Here is an 18564-nt window from a genome sequence, read left to right as displayed (position 1 = left end):
TCAGTAATTGAGGGCCAGACTGTATATCCTGCTAATTTATTCCAGAAGTAGCTTCACTGATGTCAGTTGAGTTACTCCTAAAGAAAGGCACTACTCAGTGAGTAAAAATATCACAACATGACTCTTAGGAAGAATATTGTGTGTGTGTGTGTGTGTGTGTGTGTGTGTGTGTGTGTGTGTGTGTGTGTGTGTGTAAACAAATCAAAATGTGGGTTTACCAACTTTGAGTAACAAACGACAGTCATATTTGGGAAGATAAATCATAACAACCAATTTGTATCAGATTTTTAAAAGATGTTTTTTATTAAGCACAATCAGCTTTTAATACATATCAGTACAAATAGGAAAACGTTTGTAATGAATCCGATATATCAAAGATTTGATGGTCAGGCTGTGTATTGGAACAAGAGAAATGGTCATTTTTAATGTATTACAAATTAAAATTATAGGGTCACCACTGTCTACACAAATGGGTAGCTTGCCTACAGCCTAAAAATACTACATCACCTTGGGATGGGGGCAACGAGAGCCACTACATCATATGTGGAACTTCTACATTCTGCTTAGCACCATTCAAAGCTCATGTCAGCTGTTTAACTAAGAAGCAACTGACAGGTCAGAGTAAAGCTTTACAGCAATTTTTCAGTGCAAGGTTTACCATTCCTTTTGATAAGATATTTTGAATCTATGGTTTCATAGCATTTAAATAATTATGGCTTGGCAGATGTAGTGTTAAGATGTTGAGGAGCAATGTTTACTTGGAAAAAGATGAGGCTTTCATAAATGCCTATGAAATGCGTTATGCCAAATGCTGTAATATTCAGACAACATGCTGGGTTACAAACTGAAGTATAATTATGAGCTGGTAGTTAAAGGTCCAGTCTATTAGCTCTCTGGGGTAGTGGTTTCTGGTTGTCTCAGCTGTTGCTTCTTCAGGCTAACAAGCTTCATCTTCTCTCTTATGTGTTCTGCTGTAGAAGCCATGTCACTTGGGCTCCCAAAGTACTGTTCAGTACTATGAAAAAACAAACAAACAGGTAAAACACAATTGGAATTTTCACATGAATAGAAATAACCTCCTGAAGACGTGAAATGGTTCTTTTCTGCTTATGATTTTAAATACCAAAGTCAGTGGGCTTTACAGCAGACCTTGAATTGAAATTCTGCTGTAACTGATCAGAAAATCAACCAAGGACAGAATGAATATGGAGATTGAGCTGTCCTCTCACCCAAGCAGTTCCTTCAGAAAGAGCTATGAAACATATTAGCAGGTCAATGTAAGTTAGCTTTGCCTTGTGCTAACGTTTGCATTGTTCTATAAATGGCAGGATGGCAAATCTGCCACTTCTGAGTACAAATTTCATTTTTTTTTAAACAGAGAATTGTTATTAGGCTTCTTTACATTAATGTCCAGAAGTCAGAAAATCAAATGTTTGTTTAATAGCAGAAACAAGGCTATTTCTATTGAAACAGCACCAAAATGTGCTACACAAATTCATAAGTCAACAACATACACACATTCATTACATAGCTCCTTATAGCTACAAGAAAAGAGCAACTGGCCATTTAATTCATTTAGATTCTTCTAAATGCTACTTCTCTGATTGACAGTCATTGTCTGTCTAGTGGGGTTTTGATTTCATCATACAGCAATAACAAGTGATCCGTGACACTGCAACACCATTGTTACTTGTCCTGAGACTGCTGTTACCTTCTCTAGCAATGGAAGCTGAGCACTTGCCAGAAAATAAAGTACTTGCCAGTTAGGAGATACATGGTGTATGAGGTTAGAGTGAAATTGGTTAAAGAAAGGGATGGGACACAGTCTTTTAGGAACACTGTCAACATGAAATCTAACAGTCTTCAAAAAATGAGTTAAAAGTCATTTCAGAGAGCACATTTGCCCGAGTCCACCTGTGTATTCTTGTGGTTTTTCAAACTTATGTCCTTGCTTTCTCTCAAAAAAAAATTCTTTCTTCACATAGAAAAGACAAAGGACTGATTTTACTGACAACTGTACCAGGAGTAGCGAAGATGACTATAACATCAAATACACAACATAAACACCAATAGCAACAACAACAAAACCTGAGTAAATACTTTTTCTTCTCATCTCTTTCAATGTCTGCTGTCACTGATGTTGCAAGTGAGAAGATAAAAACTGTTCAGACAGAACTATGATTTTTAAATTGACAAACGTTCCTTAAAATAGTTTATCCAGAAAACTAAACAGCAGTCACGTAGCATTTTAAAGACTAACAAGGTGATTTATTAGATGATGATGAACTTTTGTGGGACAGACCGACTTCTTCAGATCTATCGAGAAAACTGAAAAGCACATAAAATAAGTGACTGTCCTTATAAAAAACATTACTTCCCTGTAAGACAGATACTCCACTGTCAGAAATGGAACAATGTCTCATTAAGAAGATACAAATTACTTTGCAATTGCTCTAACAAAAAAGGTGAGATTGATTCTCAGGAACAGAAATCACAGCATTTTTTCAAAAAAAAAAAAACCAAAACATGCTCATCTACTCTATAATGTACAGTAAAATTCCTTTAATCTGGCACATCTGGGACTAGATAGGTGCCGGATTACCAAATTTTCCAGATTATTGGATGTCACCATAGTGATATACTGAGACATTCTAATTTCACTAATGTATGTGTTATACGCTATTTTGATACTGTATTTACTACACCACACCACATTTATTACACTGTAAATACTACTGTACTGTACTCACCAATACTGCATAGATGATGCAAAAAGTGAAGTACCCATAACGGTAGATGAAATACCCATAGCAGGAGATTAGTGTGCAGCATGGCTTTTACACTTCAATACAGTAAAGTTATACTTCAGACACTTACATACAATTTGTAATTCACAACTTAATGCTGTAATTTTCTTTCTTTATCAGAAAATTAAACCTCATACTGCACTGTATTTACTAATTGTAGCTTAAATAAACTTTTCACTTAATGCAACAAAAATTCACTTATTTACTGAAAAAGGTCACTTAAAACTTCTGTAGATGCTGTAGCTGCACAACTAATCTGATGACTATTCCATTGTAGTTTATTCAGCTACAGGTTCAGGGTCATCACGGTGAGGCCTCTCTGCAACATCTGGATCATTACGGTGAAGATTATCTTCAACATGGATGTCAGCAGGTTCATCTTCCAAGGGTACATCCATAGCTGCAGCTGAAGTTGAAGGAACAGGGGCTGTAGAAGTGATTTTCTTTGATGCCCTCTTAAAAATGTCTCTGAGATCTGCTTGTTCCATTAATGTTGATTTTTTTCTTATAATCAATTACTTTTATCATATGTAGATTCATTACTTCTGTGGCAGTGTAGTGAATGTTACTCTCAGCAAGTTTCACAAAACCTGTAAGAAATTCTGAAGCTTGCTGACAGCTGATTTGGGTTTTAGGCTCTTTTTCTTCATCTTCCTCAGCTTCTTGAGCCATCTCTGGGTTTACTACACTTTGAATAATTTGGCCATCACTTATCTCTTCTACTACTGGAGAGTCCTTATCAGCATCAACCCATTCTTTAACTTCCCCCTCTGTAAGCTTGCTGATAGGATTTACCCAAGAAGCACCTGCAACAATATTTTAAAATGTCTCTTCAAATGCCTTGTTATACCAGTAAATCCTTCAAACTCATCATCTGACGAACCATCCTGAAATATGGAATCTGTTCAAAGTTTTCACCAGGCTCTTAGGGTTGGAAGCCTTAAAATCCTTCCTTGCTAAAGCAGCAACACTAATTGCATCCTTAATATTAAAAGACCGAAAATCATATAAACTACAGTCAGAATTCACTCACTTGCAAATGAAAGATGTCATGTTTTGAGGCAATTAGGTAGTGAAGATATTCCCACAAATGAGTTCTGAAACTGGAGGATGTGCCCTACAATTATCTAATAGGAGAATAGCTTTACTATCCTCACACAATCCTTACTTTCTGAAGTTTTCCTTCACTGCTGGCACAAAATTATTGAAAAAACAGTCTTTGAAAAGCTCTGCAGTCAACCAACAATTTGACTGATCATCATAAACAACAGGAAGGTGTGAAGCACTTTTGAAAACTCTTGGTTTTTTGAATTTGCCAATAGCAAAAAGTTTCAACTTATGACTACCATCAGCATTAGCACATACAAGAACCATAAGCCTAACCTTATTTAATTTGAAACCACAAACACTTTTTTCACTTCCACCAAATGCTGTTAGGCAAACAGTGCCAAAAAACGCCAGTTTCATCAGCATTATATATTTGGGCAGGTGACAGATTATACTGCTCGACTAAATCTTGGACGAACTCACTGTATTTCTCAGTTGCTTCAGTATCCGCAGACAACACTTCACCACAAACATCAAGCTTACATATACTGTGATTTTCTTTGAAATTACATACCCAGCCATCAGAGAATGAGCACTTTGCAGTAATTTTCATGTGATCATAAAAAAGCTTAGCCTTTCCAATTAGCATAGACCCCGTTATTGGCTTTCCTTCTGAACGCTTAGCCATAAACCATTTAAATACTATCTAATTAGGCATTTTCAATGTTTGTTATTTTTCAGCACTTTTGAAGTTACCTGATGCAGCTACAAAAGATCACAACTGTTTCTTTTGTTTCCTGATATTTTATATCGTAGATGATCGAATACTGTATTGCTGAATTATCACATTTCTGGTTTAGCCACTTTCAAGTCATCATATTATTTCCAATTTTTGATGGATCATCAATGTAATGTGCTTCCTTTTTGAGCCTTTACAAACTTTCTTCACTTTGCTAGCCTTAGAAACCATTATAAATGGTAGATGGGCTCATTAAAATCCAAATATATTGGGATGAACACAACAAACTTTGAATAATTTCGAATGGCAATATGGGAAGATGGCAAATATTACATGATGGTGCTGTAAACTCACTCTCAACAGTCCATGACTGAGAGATCACAAAATTTACTATTGCAGCTCACATCCGAGCCTCAGTCAGGTACACTCTGCCTATCCCCTACCAAAGCTCATCACTAAATGCTGCCTGAGCAGCTAACAAGTGAGCCTCATGCTGGATCGATGCCGGATATGTCAGACCATCAAATTTTGCTGGATTATCTCCATAAATGGGACTATTATTGCCAGATGTCAGACCATCAGAATTTCTGAATCATCAGAGGCCATATTAAAGGAATTTCACTGTATATAATACGGAAGATCACACAGCAATTGTGCAGTCCCATTCTAGGTAAGCACTGACTTTATCAAGACATAGTATTTCTCCGAGCAAAATGTTTTTTTTTGTTTGTTTGTTTGTTTGTTTTTCCCTCACTAAGCAATATAAGAATAACTGATACTAGGGAGGACTAAATGCAGAAAAAGTATATATAAATAGGCCTACAAATAAAACTCTCAGATTGGCTTTGCCAGTATTTGTAAACAGTCCAATTAATAAATTTTTATTTGCAAGAAGTATGGCAGGCAGCAAAGCAGCACTTGATTTATGAATAAATATTTGCCTGGGAAATATTCCTTCTATCATTCTGACAGCTAAGTGTATGGAGACAGAAACCATGAGCAACATTTTAAAATACAACAAAGCAATGATGGTGAGCTGCCCCCATCCCACCACTACTGTCAGAACCTGGGATAAACTTGGTCATTGGGATGGTTGCCTGGAGAGCAATGGAGAAAATGATTGCTTGGACCTTCACCCATTTTTTAAGACCGTCCCCAAAGGTTGAAAACCACAGCCAACAAGGACCCAGAAGTCTCAGGGAAAAGTTTTGTGAAAAACTATGAGAGGATTCCAGTATTTTATTTTGCCTGTGTTTATTTGTTTTTTATTTCTAGTTATAATCATCCATGGAGGAAAACCCTGACAGACCAGCAATTGCGTCTTGTTTCAGACAACACATTTCACCAGTTTTCAGAACGTTAAATGGACATTTTAATGACAAAGACATTAAGACATGTTTAGAAAACTATCCACTGGTGAACTTTAACCACTGATGAAAGTTAGACAGTGAGACCACTAGGAAGATCCAGGCCTTATGTAGGCAAGAACTATGCATGCTTTTTGTGTTTCTACTGCTGCAATTTCTCATTGGAGCAGTACCCAAATACAATTATGAAAACTCCTTTTAGTGCACTATTTGGCTACTGCTTATTCAGCAACACTTCTGAGAAGGAGAACATCTCCAAAGTATAAGGATCTTTTGTGCAGTCCAAGTTATGGAAATAAATAATACAGTCGAAAGCAATTGTCATGTTATTTATATTGCTGATTCCCCCCCACACCCCATTAGCTAGTTATGGAGTGGTACTGCCCCACTTTGTACTCCTGAGGAAAAAATCCCAATAATAGTTCATTACACTGACTTTTAAGACTCTAGAAACAGCCCTCATTAGATTAGATCAATGGCTGATGTCAGATATTTCAGAAGCAATGAGCAAACCAGGGCCATTTTGAGTGATCCATCAGCTGTTAACCATTCGCAGCTTCTGGCAGTTGGAGGTTCAGGGATACCCAGAACATGGTGTTATGTCCCTCATCATCTTGGCTTATACCCAATGAGAAGTTCTTGGAGGTGAGGTTCATCTATTTTTCTTTCTTTCTTTTTTTTTTGGAAGCCAATTATACTTTTGGCCTTCACAACAACCGATGGCAATAAATTTCACAGGGTGACTGTTCATTCTGCAAAGGAATGCTTCTGCGTGCTTTAAACCTCCTACCTATTGATTGCATTAAGTGACCTATAAAATATACATATCTTAGAGCTGGAAGGTCATTGACTCCAGTCCCCTGCCCTCTTGGCAGGGCCAAGCACCATCCCTGACAATTTTTTTAAAAATTTATTTGCCCCACACTCCTAAATGGCCTGCTCAAGGATTGAACTCACAACCCTAGATTTAGCAGGCCAGTGCTCAAACCACTGAGCTATCCCTCCCCACAAAAGACCCACTGTTACATGGACCAGTAAATAACACTTGCCTATTCACCTTTTGTGTTATAGTCATGATTTTATAGCCCTCTACCATAACATTCTTCATCTCTTTCCTAAGATGAAGAGTCCCAGTCTTTTTAATCGCTCTTCAAATGGAAGCTGTTTCCGACACCCCAATCATATTTTTTGCCCTTTACTGTAACTTTTCCAACTCCAATATATTTTTAGATGGGGTGACCAGAATGGTACAGTGTTCAAGGCATGGGTATATTATGGACTTATACAATGGCTTTATGAAATTTTGTCTTCTTTTGTAATAGTTCCTCATATTTTGTTAGACATCTGTAAACATCTGTTCATTGGGAAACAGTAGCTATTTATGACAACTCCAAGATGTCTTTTTTGAGTGATAACAGCTAATTGAAACCCACAGCTTTCCTCTATACTTGCAATTACTTTGCATTATTTTGCACATTTACACTGAATTTCATCTACCATTTTGTTACCTAGTCACCAACTTTAATGGGATCCCTTTGAAATCATCTTTGGATACAAGAGTTTTGAGTAAGTCAGTATCATCTGCAAATTTTATCACCTCATTGTACATCCTGCAGTTTAATAAATAGGAACAATTTAAACATTAATCAAACAATCTAATAATCTCTACATGAGAAACCACTGCCAATCTTAAAGGAAGGCATATTGAGAAAGTATAACAATAACGTGTTCCATACCCATCAGGATAAACTACAGGCACTGTTAGTCTGTCCAGTAGTGATTTCCCAACTGCTTCAATTTCATCAAATTGTTCCATTTCATTAATGGCTTCTGGCTGCTCTGAAAATTCTTGCAAAAACTGTAACAAAAGATATGGAAATGTAAAAAACAGGAGAGTGGACAGCATAATTAACGCATCATCGTGTACACATTTATACAAGACCAACCTGTAACAATCAAACTATACTCAGAGAAATCTAAAACAAATGATTAACCCATGTTAACAAAGATGGTACAGGCTGCTTGCTGTACTGGGTGCCAATACATTTCACAGCAACGAAGGGTCCTGTGCCACCTTATAGACTACCAGAAAAGTTTTGAGCATGAGCTTTCGTGAGCACAGACTCACTTCATCAATCTGCTGAAGTGAGTCTGTGCTCACGAAAGCTCATGCTCAAAACTTTTCTGGTAGTCTATAAGGTGCCACAGGACCCTTCGTTGCTGTTACAGATACAGACTAACACGGCTACCACTCCGATACAATACATCTCACGTTACTGCTAAGTAGTTGCCAGTATTTAAATAAGTCCAATCACAGCTCGCCACCAGGTATTCTAACAAAAATAAACTGCATCAGCAAACAAGCCAAATTATTTGAAATACAAGCCCATGAATATTAAAGAGGGCACTCAATTTATTCTTGAGAGTACCAAACAGTTTTTCTGACAATACACACCAGTACAAAGTTCAATAGTTGTAAAATGGCTAAGATATAGCACCAGATGGAAGGTCCCTGACAGTGTCCCACCCATATACCACAACACAGTTGTAGGAAGACTACCTTTATGGATGAGAAAGTAATTCTCTCTGCCTATTCATTCTCTTTCTACTTAGACTGCCTACACGTGCGTCAGTGAATTATTTCCAATTATGAAAGTTTGGGGACATGGAGAAGTCTCTATTAAGAGCTGGACTGAAATAGTTAATTCATTTACCAGCCACGGAACTTGTCTCATTTACCATCAGATTCAAATAGCTTTCAGGCACTATTGACCTAGATTTGATCTGAACTGACAGATTTGGTTCCCCTTTATCAACCTTCTGACGCTCTCAGTATCTTCAAATCCAAAGTGAAATTTAAGAAAAACTTATTGGAAGTTAGTAATATATAGATTAAGTCTAGAACAGCACTGTGTGTTAATATCAATTTGAATTTATGCATTTACTGTTCCCTAGGTTGACTATCATATACCATCATGATGTGGTTTTAAGATCCTTACCAGAACTTTTTTCTAAAAACAGTTATATAAAAGTGACAATCTACATTCATGTGGGTGGAGTTTGGTACTGTACTAACAACCCACATCCCCCAAATCATTTGAACTTATATGTTCTGAAGAATTAATGTGCCTCTGCCTCAATCGCAAGCTAACAGTTTCTGGAACTCATGCATTTAAGCAGACAAAATTGTCCAGCAGTATCTACTGCAATGTCAGTTTTTCCTCAGAATCTTATGGTAAGCAACGTGTGCCCTTCTCTGTGAGCACAACTAAAACCCCACTGGGGACACTTACTTTTATAATAAAAACAGAGTACTCCTAACAATAACTGCATCCCACAAAAGTCAGCAGCAGAGTTAGGAAGTAAACTAAGTTGTTTAGGTTCCCAGGACAGTGCATTAACCATAAAGACTATTTTTATTCCCTTAGGTGTTATATAGGTTATCATACAGATTAATATATGCTACATATTAGGTTGATTATATAGCCCCATCAAGCCAATATTTTCAAATCAAAAGTAATTTACAGCTATGTGATTATTATAATCAAATGGAAGAAATAATTTACATCTATGCCATGCCTTTTTTGCAAAAAGTGACAATATTCAGCCAGCTCCCTGCACTCTCCCCACAGCCAATCTCATGGCTGGGTCTGCTGATGTATCAGCAAGTACCAGCACAAAAAACACTGTATTTATAACAGTTTTATGGGATTGATTTTACATTTTAAAGAGCTGATTTATGAAAGTATTTTCAATATAGAATACGATATTTAATTTCTTTTTTTAAATGTCGAAAGCAAAATAAGCAAAGTTTGATTATAGTTCAGTCAACATGCAGCAGGATTAATTTTATTTTCCATTTTACGTCCACTAAAATAGAACTAGTACTTCTTTCTAAAACAGCTCACCTTTTCAGCATTTGAATGAAATGCAATAGCCATTTCCAACCGGTGCACTCTCTCTTCAGAAGTTATTGTAAACTGTTTCCATACTCTGTTCAGTCTTGGAAGTGTGTCTCCTGAGGACCTAGAAGCACATCGCAGAGACTGGCACAGCACAACTGTAGCCTGCAGTAACTGTCTCCCATAATCATAAGTACTCTGTAAAGAAAACAAGAGAGTACGTGCAAAATTATAATTTCAACTTCAGAATGGACAGTTTGCAACAATACATACAAAACTGCAAGAAATGAATTCCATAAAGCTTGTTTGCACTGATCTACTCTAGTTTAAAAAAAAAGTCATCGTTTACACATTGTGTGAACAACAATTAGTTCACTAAGTAGATACCTAATACTTCTGGTTTTTTGGTTTTTAGTTTATGCCTATCATACATCAGTGTGAGAGTTGCTTTTGAGATGCAGTGTAGTTCCTCGATCTCTAGATACTGCTATCCTGGAACTAGACATAAAAATAACATCTCAGACTATAGTGCAGAGCTGTACAAATATACCACACGGTTGGCCCCATATTTTTGCTACGTTAGTTGCCATGACCTCAGAATTTATTAGAGCACAGTCTCACATATTTCTCCTTTAAAATAAATAATCAATACGAACATTGTTTTATACTCAATTTCCTCTGCCCATCACACCTATGAAGGCCTTACGGCTGCCAGCATCAATATGAACCCTGCAGCTTTATAATCATTCCAAAGCTAATTACTAATTTTGGCCGTCATTATTGCCCTATGCAACCATGAATGCAAAGTAAGCAAACAGTGAAATTAACAATGGAAACCTTATTCCTGTCCTCCCAGATTCAGAGAAAATTGAGCTAAAAGCTGCTTGTAGCTACAGAAAAGTGAATTTTTAGAATGAAGATAATTCACCACTCACCTGTGCAACATCAACAAACTTTCTATGTTTTTCCAACAAAACTTTGGTTTCTTGAGCATCATCTCCCAATCGGACGTGGGTCTTGAGCAGAGCATCCAGCAGTTCACTTAACCATTCTACTGCCTTAATAAAAGTGCAATAAATTAGAAAGCTGATTAAAAATAAATATCAAGTGCACTGAGCTCAATATAGAACTGAAAAATCACTTTGCAGTTGAAACTTCAGAAAAGGTTTCACCTAAATCAGATGTGTGTGTAATCTCCTTCTACTTTACTTTTATTCATTGCCATAATTTACTACTCTTTGTGCATACTGGGAAGTAATTAAAAACAAAGTAACAGTACCTTTAAAAGAATAAAAAGAGAAAATTATATTATAAAATTGAACAAAGCATTTGTCAACACAAATATTGCAGGAGTGGCTCAACGGTTCCTATATGGGTCCTGTATGAAAATGAATGATTTTATTATTACTTTTTTAAAAAAGATACTTGCAATTCAGGCATTTTTATTTACATTAATATAAAACCCGACACATGATTACAAAATATCTGGCTATTATATGTTTTATGTAATCAAGATTTCCATTTAAATTAGATGTATTAGAGAAAAGTTTGCAGTTAGTACCAAGACGCAGCTTGAGTGAAGACCTATTTGGTGGCTATGTTATACAAGCCCTCAGTTTCTGGAAGGATCATGTCATCACAAGAGCACAGTCAGCTGCAGTCAATACCTATTTAAGGAATATTTCGCACACAGGCCAACATGCAAACATCTGAATATGGCAGAACTGCAAAGTTCTATAGCCAACTCTTACCTGAGCAGCATCCTCTTCACATTTAAATAATTGTACCATCTGAAGCATCTTTAGCCGTCGCACATCTACCATGTCCTCACACCTGAGGAAACCCAAACATTGAGGAATAACTGAAATAGCACAGAAAGTCACCATTCAGCACACTGAATATATCCTGAGAATGCTGACAACTATGGTATCACAATTCATGCATTTTAAATGTACAGAATTAAGAAGTCACTTTTCATGAAAAAGGTAATTCTGTAACATTATGTCTGGCCTGGCCCACACATTACTGACTTTTACAATGCACTCCAAAGACGCATGCAGTAAACTCAGGTAAGCACTAGAAAACACCAATATGTCAATAGTCAACCCCTACAAGAGACTCTGATGAATAATACTGGAGAAGCACTAAAATTCACCTGCATTTCCCCACTTCACCATGATTAGCCAACTACTATTTAAAAGGTTACAAGGTAAATTTATCATCTCAAAGAGCCATAAAAGCATTGAAGGTTAGTTTGGATGATTTGCTTAGCTGGAAATCATACACAATGTAATTTATATAAAATGAATACAGAAAGATAACTAAAATTAACCTCGTGACTTAATTTTCTGTAGCCATGATATGAAAATATTGGAAGCATTTCCCTGTCAACCACCAAAGTTCAATATTGTAACAAGTTAATCTAAATAATGAGTTTCCCCTTGAATTTAAAAGATACTTAGGTCGAAGATAGAGGGAGAATCATAATCCTACATAGCCTAGGAACAAATTCTGATATTTAATCATAATACCAACAGTTAGCTTTATAGGTGAGAGGATACGTACATGACTGTTTTGCAAACAAGCTTTGTAGCATGCATGAGCCCTGCACAAGCGTAATGTATTAAAACTGTGAGCTTTGTTAAGTGTGCCCTGTAATGCTGCAATGTTTACACGAAGCAGCCACTACTGTGAGAGTGTGAGGAAACGTGGCTTTTAAATTTCAAAAACTGAAGTGATCTAGCCAAAGTGTGTCTAAAAATAAACATGCAAAATTATGAAACATTTGATAGTTTTAGTAGCCAATATTTTACAATTCTTACTGTGTTACTCACACGTGTTTTGGACCTACCAGGAATCTTAACACTATTTACAATTAACTATTAGAAACAAATCTTGCAAAGCAAATGGGAAAATAGATTACAAATGAATGCCTTGTCTGACTTTACTTTGAACCTGATTTGTATTCAGGCTAACAGAGACAAATTCCTTTGTGCGTATACATCAGAGGGGAGAAAATTCACATTCATCTCTCCTACCTGTATTGTTCTCTCCCTGGAAAATATAATATAGGTAATACTATGAAAGAGGCATTCTCATTATAGAAACTTATGTCCCTGACACAGAAAAATGTGCTTTTGTGGTAAGATGAATATTTTTAAAGATTAGTCCTTGGGCATTTAATTTTATTGAGCATAAACTGTGCAAATTGGGTAGAACTCTATCTAAACTTCTCTGTCTGGTAGAAACGACAATGGTAACGGTAAGGAAAAGTACGGCTTTTATTTCATTCTGATTGAGTTGCAATTAGTATAACAAAACCACATACCATATTAGCATATTAAGAATGTCATTTGTCAACATGAATTCAAAATAAACATCCTTCAAAGATTGCTATGGCTAGAGCACCTGTATGACGCCAAGGGCTTTCTGGTAAGTTTTCAATTTTTAAGTTTCTCGAGGACAAACACTTCCTCGTCTCACACTCTTGCAATCACACAGACCATCTCCTCTCTAACTGAGGCCATGTCTATGCTGCCATGGTCATCTTCTGGAGTTTGATTTTGTACCTAGTAGGGATGTCCTAACTGAGCTCAGAGGACGCCTGCATTGGCGCCGGTACTCCTGCCCCTCAACTTCCCTTAATAGTGATGGTGCAGAAGCCCAAATTAAGGTAATTAACATAGCTGGAATTGTGTACTTTAATTCAACCTTCTGCTTAAGTGTAAACCTGGCCATATGCAACATCTTTATGACAATTACAATCATATTGGTAATAAAGAACTATGAGGAAAATAGCTGTGTTTAACACAATAGGCCACAATTTAGGAAGACAGTTAAACACATCCTATGCAACAGAGAGAGAGAGCTGTTAGTCTATATACCGTCAAAACAAAAAAGCAGTCCAGTAGCACTTTAAAGACTAACAGAATAATTTATTAGGTGATGAGCTTTCATGGGACAGACCCACTTCTTCAGACCATAGACATACCAGAACAGACTCAATATTTAAGGCACAGAGAACCAAAAATAGTTACCAAGGTTGACAAATCAGGAAAATTGTAATCAAGGTGGGCAAATCAGAAGAGAACAGGGGTTGGGGAGGGGGAAATCAAGAGTCAGATAAAACAAAGTATGTAAAAGAGTCCTTATATAATGGGCTAGGTAATTGGCGTCCCGGTTCAAACCATGTGTTAATGTGTCAAATTTGAATATAAAAGAGACCTTAGCATTCTCTCTTTGTAGGCCATTCTTAAAGTTCCTCTTCAGTAAAACACAGATTTTCAGGTCAACAGAATGGCCCACTCCATTAAAGTGCTGGCTGACAGGCTTGTGAGTTAAGAGCTTTTTGCTGTCTGTTTTGTGTCCATTCATTCTTTGTTGAAGCGTATTTACCATTTGCCCTATATACAAAGTATGCAGGCATCATTGGCACATGATGGCATATATGTTAGCAGAGGAACATGATGAATGTGCCCGTGATTCTGTGAATAACCTAGTTAGGTTTAGTGATGGTATCTCCTGAATAAATGTGGGCAAAGCGGGCAACGGGGCTTATTGCAAGGAAATGTTCCAGGATTGGTATTATTAAGGTTGGGGTGTTGTCTGTAGGACAGAACACGCCTGTCACCTACAGCCTTCTAGTGTGTGGCATCCTGATTAAGGATGGGTTGTAGGTCTTTAATGATAGTTTGCAGTGGTTTGAGTTGGGGGCTGTAGGCAATGACCAGTGGTGTTCTGTTGTTTTTTATGGGCCTATCCTGAAGTAGCTGGTTTCTGCAAGACAGCTTTTATGTACTTGCTTAACTTTAAATCAGTGGGACTTACACAGTTTAACAGCTAGTTCAGTGCACACCCAAACAAGAATTTACTAGTGAATTGAGACCTCCTCCACAAGAATTTAAGCCTGGGAGGGAGAGTTAATGATTAAATGACAGCACGAGTTACAGTGTGCTTTCATAAGAGCACACCACGTATGTCTACTGCTCCCTAGCTTCCTCTCCCTTGCGGTTGCCCTGCCTCTGCTTCCATGCCCTCAAGTGCATATATTCTAAGAGGAGACTTTGTTACTGCCTCTGAGCGTCTGGCAGTGCCTATAAGAGGAGATCATACACTGTCTCCATATTATTGTTTTTGAGTAATGTACATTTGCTCACACTTAAGTATCAGAATTGACAGGAGCATACGTATCACTCTCTCAGCTTCATCCAGTCCTGCAATGTATCCATCTCTGGGTCCAAGGGGAAGAAGAAAAGAAAACTCCTCTCTCAATTAAATAGAATGTGAGACTTAAGTCACACAGATTTCAGCTGCATAAATTAATATTTTCTTTTCAAAGTGAGCTTTTAACGTATAAAAATCTTCATAACCACTAGAAGTGCTATTATTACCGTTGCTTTCTAAGCTGCATATCTTCCATCACTCCCTGGATGTGGTCCACATTTTCTTTGTTTTCTGTTGTTACATCTTTCCCATAGGCCCAGGATGCCTGGTTAGATATCTGGTCAAGAAGACCTTGACCTTTCTCCCGCAAACCTTGCAGGCCTAAGTCTGAAAACAAAATAAATGAAAATAATTGGTTAGTTACCAATTACATTTGGTCAGTTCTCCCCGTTGTTTGAACCCCCTCCAATTTTTCAACATCCTGCTGGAAATGCGGACACCAGTGCTGGACACTGTATTTCAGTTGTAGTTGCACCAGTGCCCATTACAGAAGTAAGATAACCTTCATATGCCGACTCAGTATTCTCCTGTTAATACATCCAAGGATGGCATTAGCCATTTTGGCCACAGCATCATAATGTTTATGATGCAAAGAACATCCAGGCTACGATTTTAAAAGAGATTTTACATGGCTGACAAATACTGGGTACTTCAGTTTGAAGAATCTTTCAGTGCTTGTCCTGTATGTCTGTTGTTAAATCTATAGCACAGCACACTTAGGTCATGCCATTTTAATATAGCATATGGCTTGGGGTATACACAATACAAATTCCTGTATATGTGCAATAACTTTTCAAATTTACTTCAGCTTTTTCAATTTTAATATATCTTTTTATTCCACCCTCTTCTTCCTACATACTGCCCTTTCCCTTATAGTAAAGCCAACATGTGGCATTTAGAGCCTGTAAAAATTAATGAGTGTTGTCATTGTATGCATTCTAGGGTTGGCTAGGCAGAATATAACTCCCTTCAGAGTTTAGTTAACTCATAAAGGATTCTCTGCTGGGGAACAGGAGTTTCATCATCCTCCAGGGAGGACAGGCTATACCTCCAGCAGTGAAGGCCCTGCTCCCGCCATGACTGATGAAAAAAGGTATAGTCCAAGGTATAAACTTTAGGTTTGTTGCCAAACGTAAATCTCCTGAAATAATATATTGCATTTGTGTGCATACTACTTACATCATTTTTCATATAAAATAGTCTCAGAACATAGCACAGCCAAATATGATATAAACATGCAGTAGAGAAATGTATTTAGTTTAGCGCTGGGGAGAGGTGATCTTACTACATGTAAAAAAAAGGGGTGAAATAGAGTAAAGAAAGAACTGATCAAGGGGAAAATGGTTAAACATATTATATAAAATTGGAAAAATTTGCCCTCAGCATTTGTCCCTTTTAAGTACTTCATCCACTATCATTTATATATTTCTGCATTTCAGCAATTTTATGCTTACCAACACTTTTCAGCTTCTCTTCAAGCAGTTTTAAAGTTTGCTGAATTGATGCCCCATCAGCTGGTGCTACATCTACACACAACATCCCTAATAAGCCATCTAACTGCTGAGACAACTGAAAGAGAGGAATAAAACCAAACATTTTATCTGATACCATAGCCATTCTTTGGCGGCATCTACACTGCAAGAAAAAAATCAAATTTAAAGGAGATGGCATGACACTAAAATTTCAGTGTCTCCACTGTAAATGTCATGGAAATGTAGCTTGATTTAGTCTGCTTTAATATCGATAACAAAACATCGATATTAACAGATGGGTATAGCATCAATCTCAAGTTTAAAATGTTTAACAAAGGCTAGTGCAGAAGCACCATGTCCTTCATTTGAAATTATTAACTTCCACAAGTGTCCTGTATGTATCCCACAAAGCTACGCGCTGCACCCGGCTTGTGGCTCCCTGCTACTAGTGGGAGCCAGGAAACTGACCAGGGCTGCTGCGCTGTCAATTTCCCAGGTTCCACAGCTTGGGGGAGCCACCAACTTGATCAGAGATGCTGCACTATCAGTTCCCCGGGTCCCCCAAGCTGTGGGGACCCAGGAAACTAACAGTGCTGCTGCACCTGGCTCCCGGCTCAGAATGTGAGGCTGAGGAAACTGTGGGATAGGATCCCACAATGCACTGCTGCAACAGTCAATGTTTGGTGATTTCAGTGTGGAAGCAATATGTTGAATTTCTTGGGAGCCTGTGGGAAGTGAGGATACTCAAAATGAATTAAAAATGGCATTATTACATCAATTTTTAATAAATTCGAATTTACCTTGTAGTGTAGACTTAGCCTTTGTAATGATATCAATACAATTGCAATTAATATTTAAAAGACGTAAGCACTCTCAGTATTGTCAAGCCCACGCATACCAGAATCATGAGATGAAAATAATTGGGTTCGTTTTCTTGGCCTTCTGTCTTCTGAGCCTTTAGAGTTCACTTACATCAAGTTTTCAAGCTCTTCTCCACCTCCGTGAAAGCTAGAAACTTATATTTAAATGAAAGCTGAAATTATCTCCTACACTAAGATCAAGAGTTGGCAACATCGCAGCAGACACTTGACAAATAACGGTTTGAAAAACGTTTTACGTTCTACCCCATTCAATAGAACTAGCCAGTCAAAAAATAAGTAAAAAGAACTCAATTGACTTTCTTTTCATGATTTCTGTTACAACATACATATTGTAGAAATGTATGGCTGTACGAAAACGTCTACTATTACTATACATTCTTCTTACAAAACAGGCCTCAGCCTTAATAACAGTATTTCAACCAGGCTACCAATAAATGAAGACTTTTGCATTTTCCACAGCAGTTACTTTGTTTTTTTCAACACACTTTACACAAGATACAGGTGGTCAATAATATTATGTCAATAGTTAAAACACTGTCAATACTTAAAACCAAACTTACATCTTGGGCAACACCATGGAATTCAAGCGCTGCTTGTAACAGATTTTGCCTAAATTCCAGCTGACTGGCCTGCCGGTAACAGACATCACTCAATTGTTGCTGCAGTGCTTTCAACTCTACCAAGTCCTCCTCATCCCCAGCATTTAGCAGTGCTGCAATCTGCTGATTAAGCTCCACATATACGGCGAACCATTCCTAAAACCACCAACAAAAAGAGCAAAAACCACATGATTAAAATCAGGAAACACCAAAATATTTCTTTTTAAATGGCATGCAGTTTGAATGTACTAGACTTTTACTGGATCAACGTCTGTTCCTGACAGAGATGTGTTTGAGATACACAGAGCTCTGCTTCAGGTTTTCAGGCATAGAACAGATTACATGTACCAGCTAAACAGCAGATTGAATACATAGTTTAACGTAAGTGGTACCTTAAAAAAATGTGCGCTAACTACTTATCCAAAAATCATGTTTAACCTTGCATTTAGTTGTAACTTTCTCAGTACCTTTCCCAGAACTCAAAAAGACCTTTGTGTATTTCATAAGTTTGCCTCAAGCTTTTGACA

General features: G+C 37.3%; 1 protein-coding gene across 3 annotated transcripts in view; it reads right to left on the bottom strand.

Annotated features, from left to right (window-relative positions):
* Positions 1–267: 267 nt before the first annotated feature.
* SESTD1 (SEC14 and spectrin domain containing 1) overlaps positions 268–18564 on the bottom strand; it is a 136651-nt gene continuing 118354 nt past the window's right edge. For all 3 annotated transcript variants that reach the window (XM_075001113.1, XM_075001112.1, XM_075001114.1), the window contains 8 exons: positions 17999–18193; positions 16540–16654; positions 15253–15412; positions 11614–11695; positions 10798–10920; positions 9869–10060; positions 7697–7818; positions 268–1015 (listed from right to left, as the gene is read on the bottom strand). In XM_075001113.1, coding sequence (XP_074857214.1) covers positions 886–1015; positions 7697–7818; positions 9869–10060; positions 10798–10920; positions 11614–11695; positions 15253–15412; positions 16540–16654; positions 17999–18193 — 1119 coding nt within the window. In that variant the 3' untranslated portion in view covers positions 268–885. The remainder of the gene's footprint in view (positions 1016–7696; positions 7819–9868; positions 10061–10797; positions 10921–11613; positions 11696–15252; positions 15413–16539; positions 16655–17998; positions 18194–18564) is intronic.

The sequence above is a fragment of the Carettochelys insculpta genome, chromosome 8 (genome assembly GCF_033958435.1).
Source record: "Carettochelys insculpta isolate YL-2023 chromosome 8, ASM3395843v1, whole genome shotgun sequence".
Taxonomy (NCBI): domain Eukaryota; kingdom Metazoa; phylum Chordata; order Testudines; family Carettochelyidae; genus Carettochelys; species Carettochelys insculpta.
The sequence above is the reverse complement of the archived record's forward strand: the minus strand, read 5'-3'. Positions and strand labels throughout refer to the sequence as shown.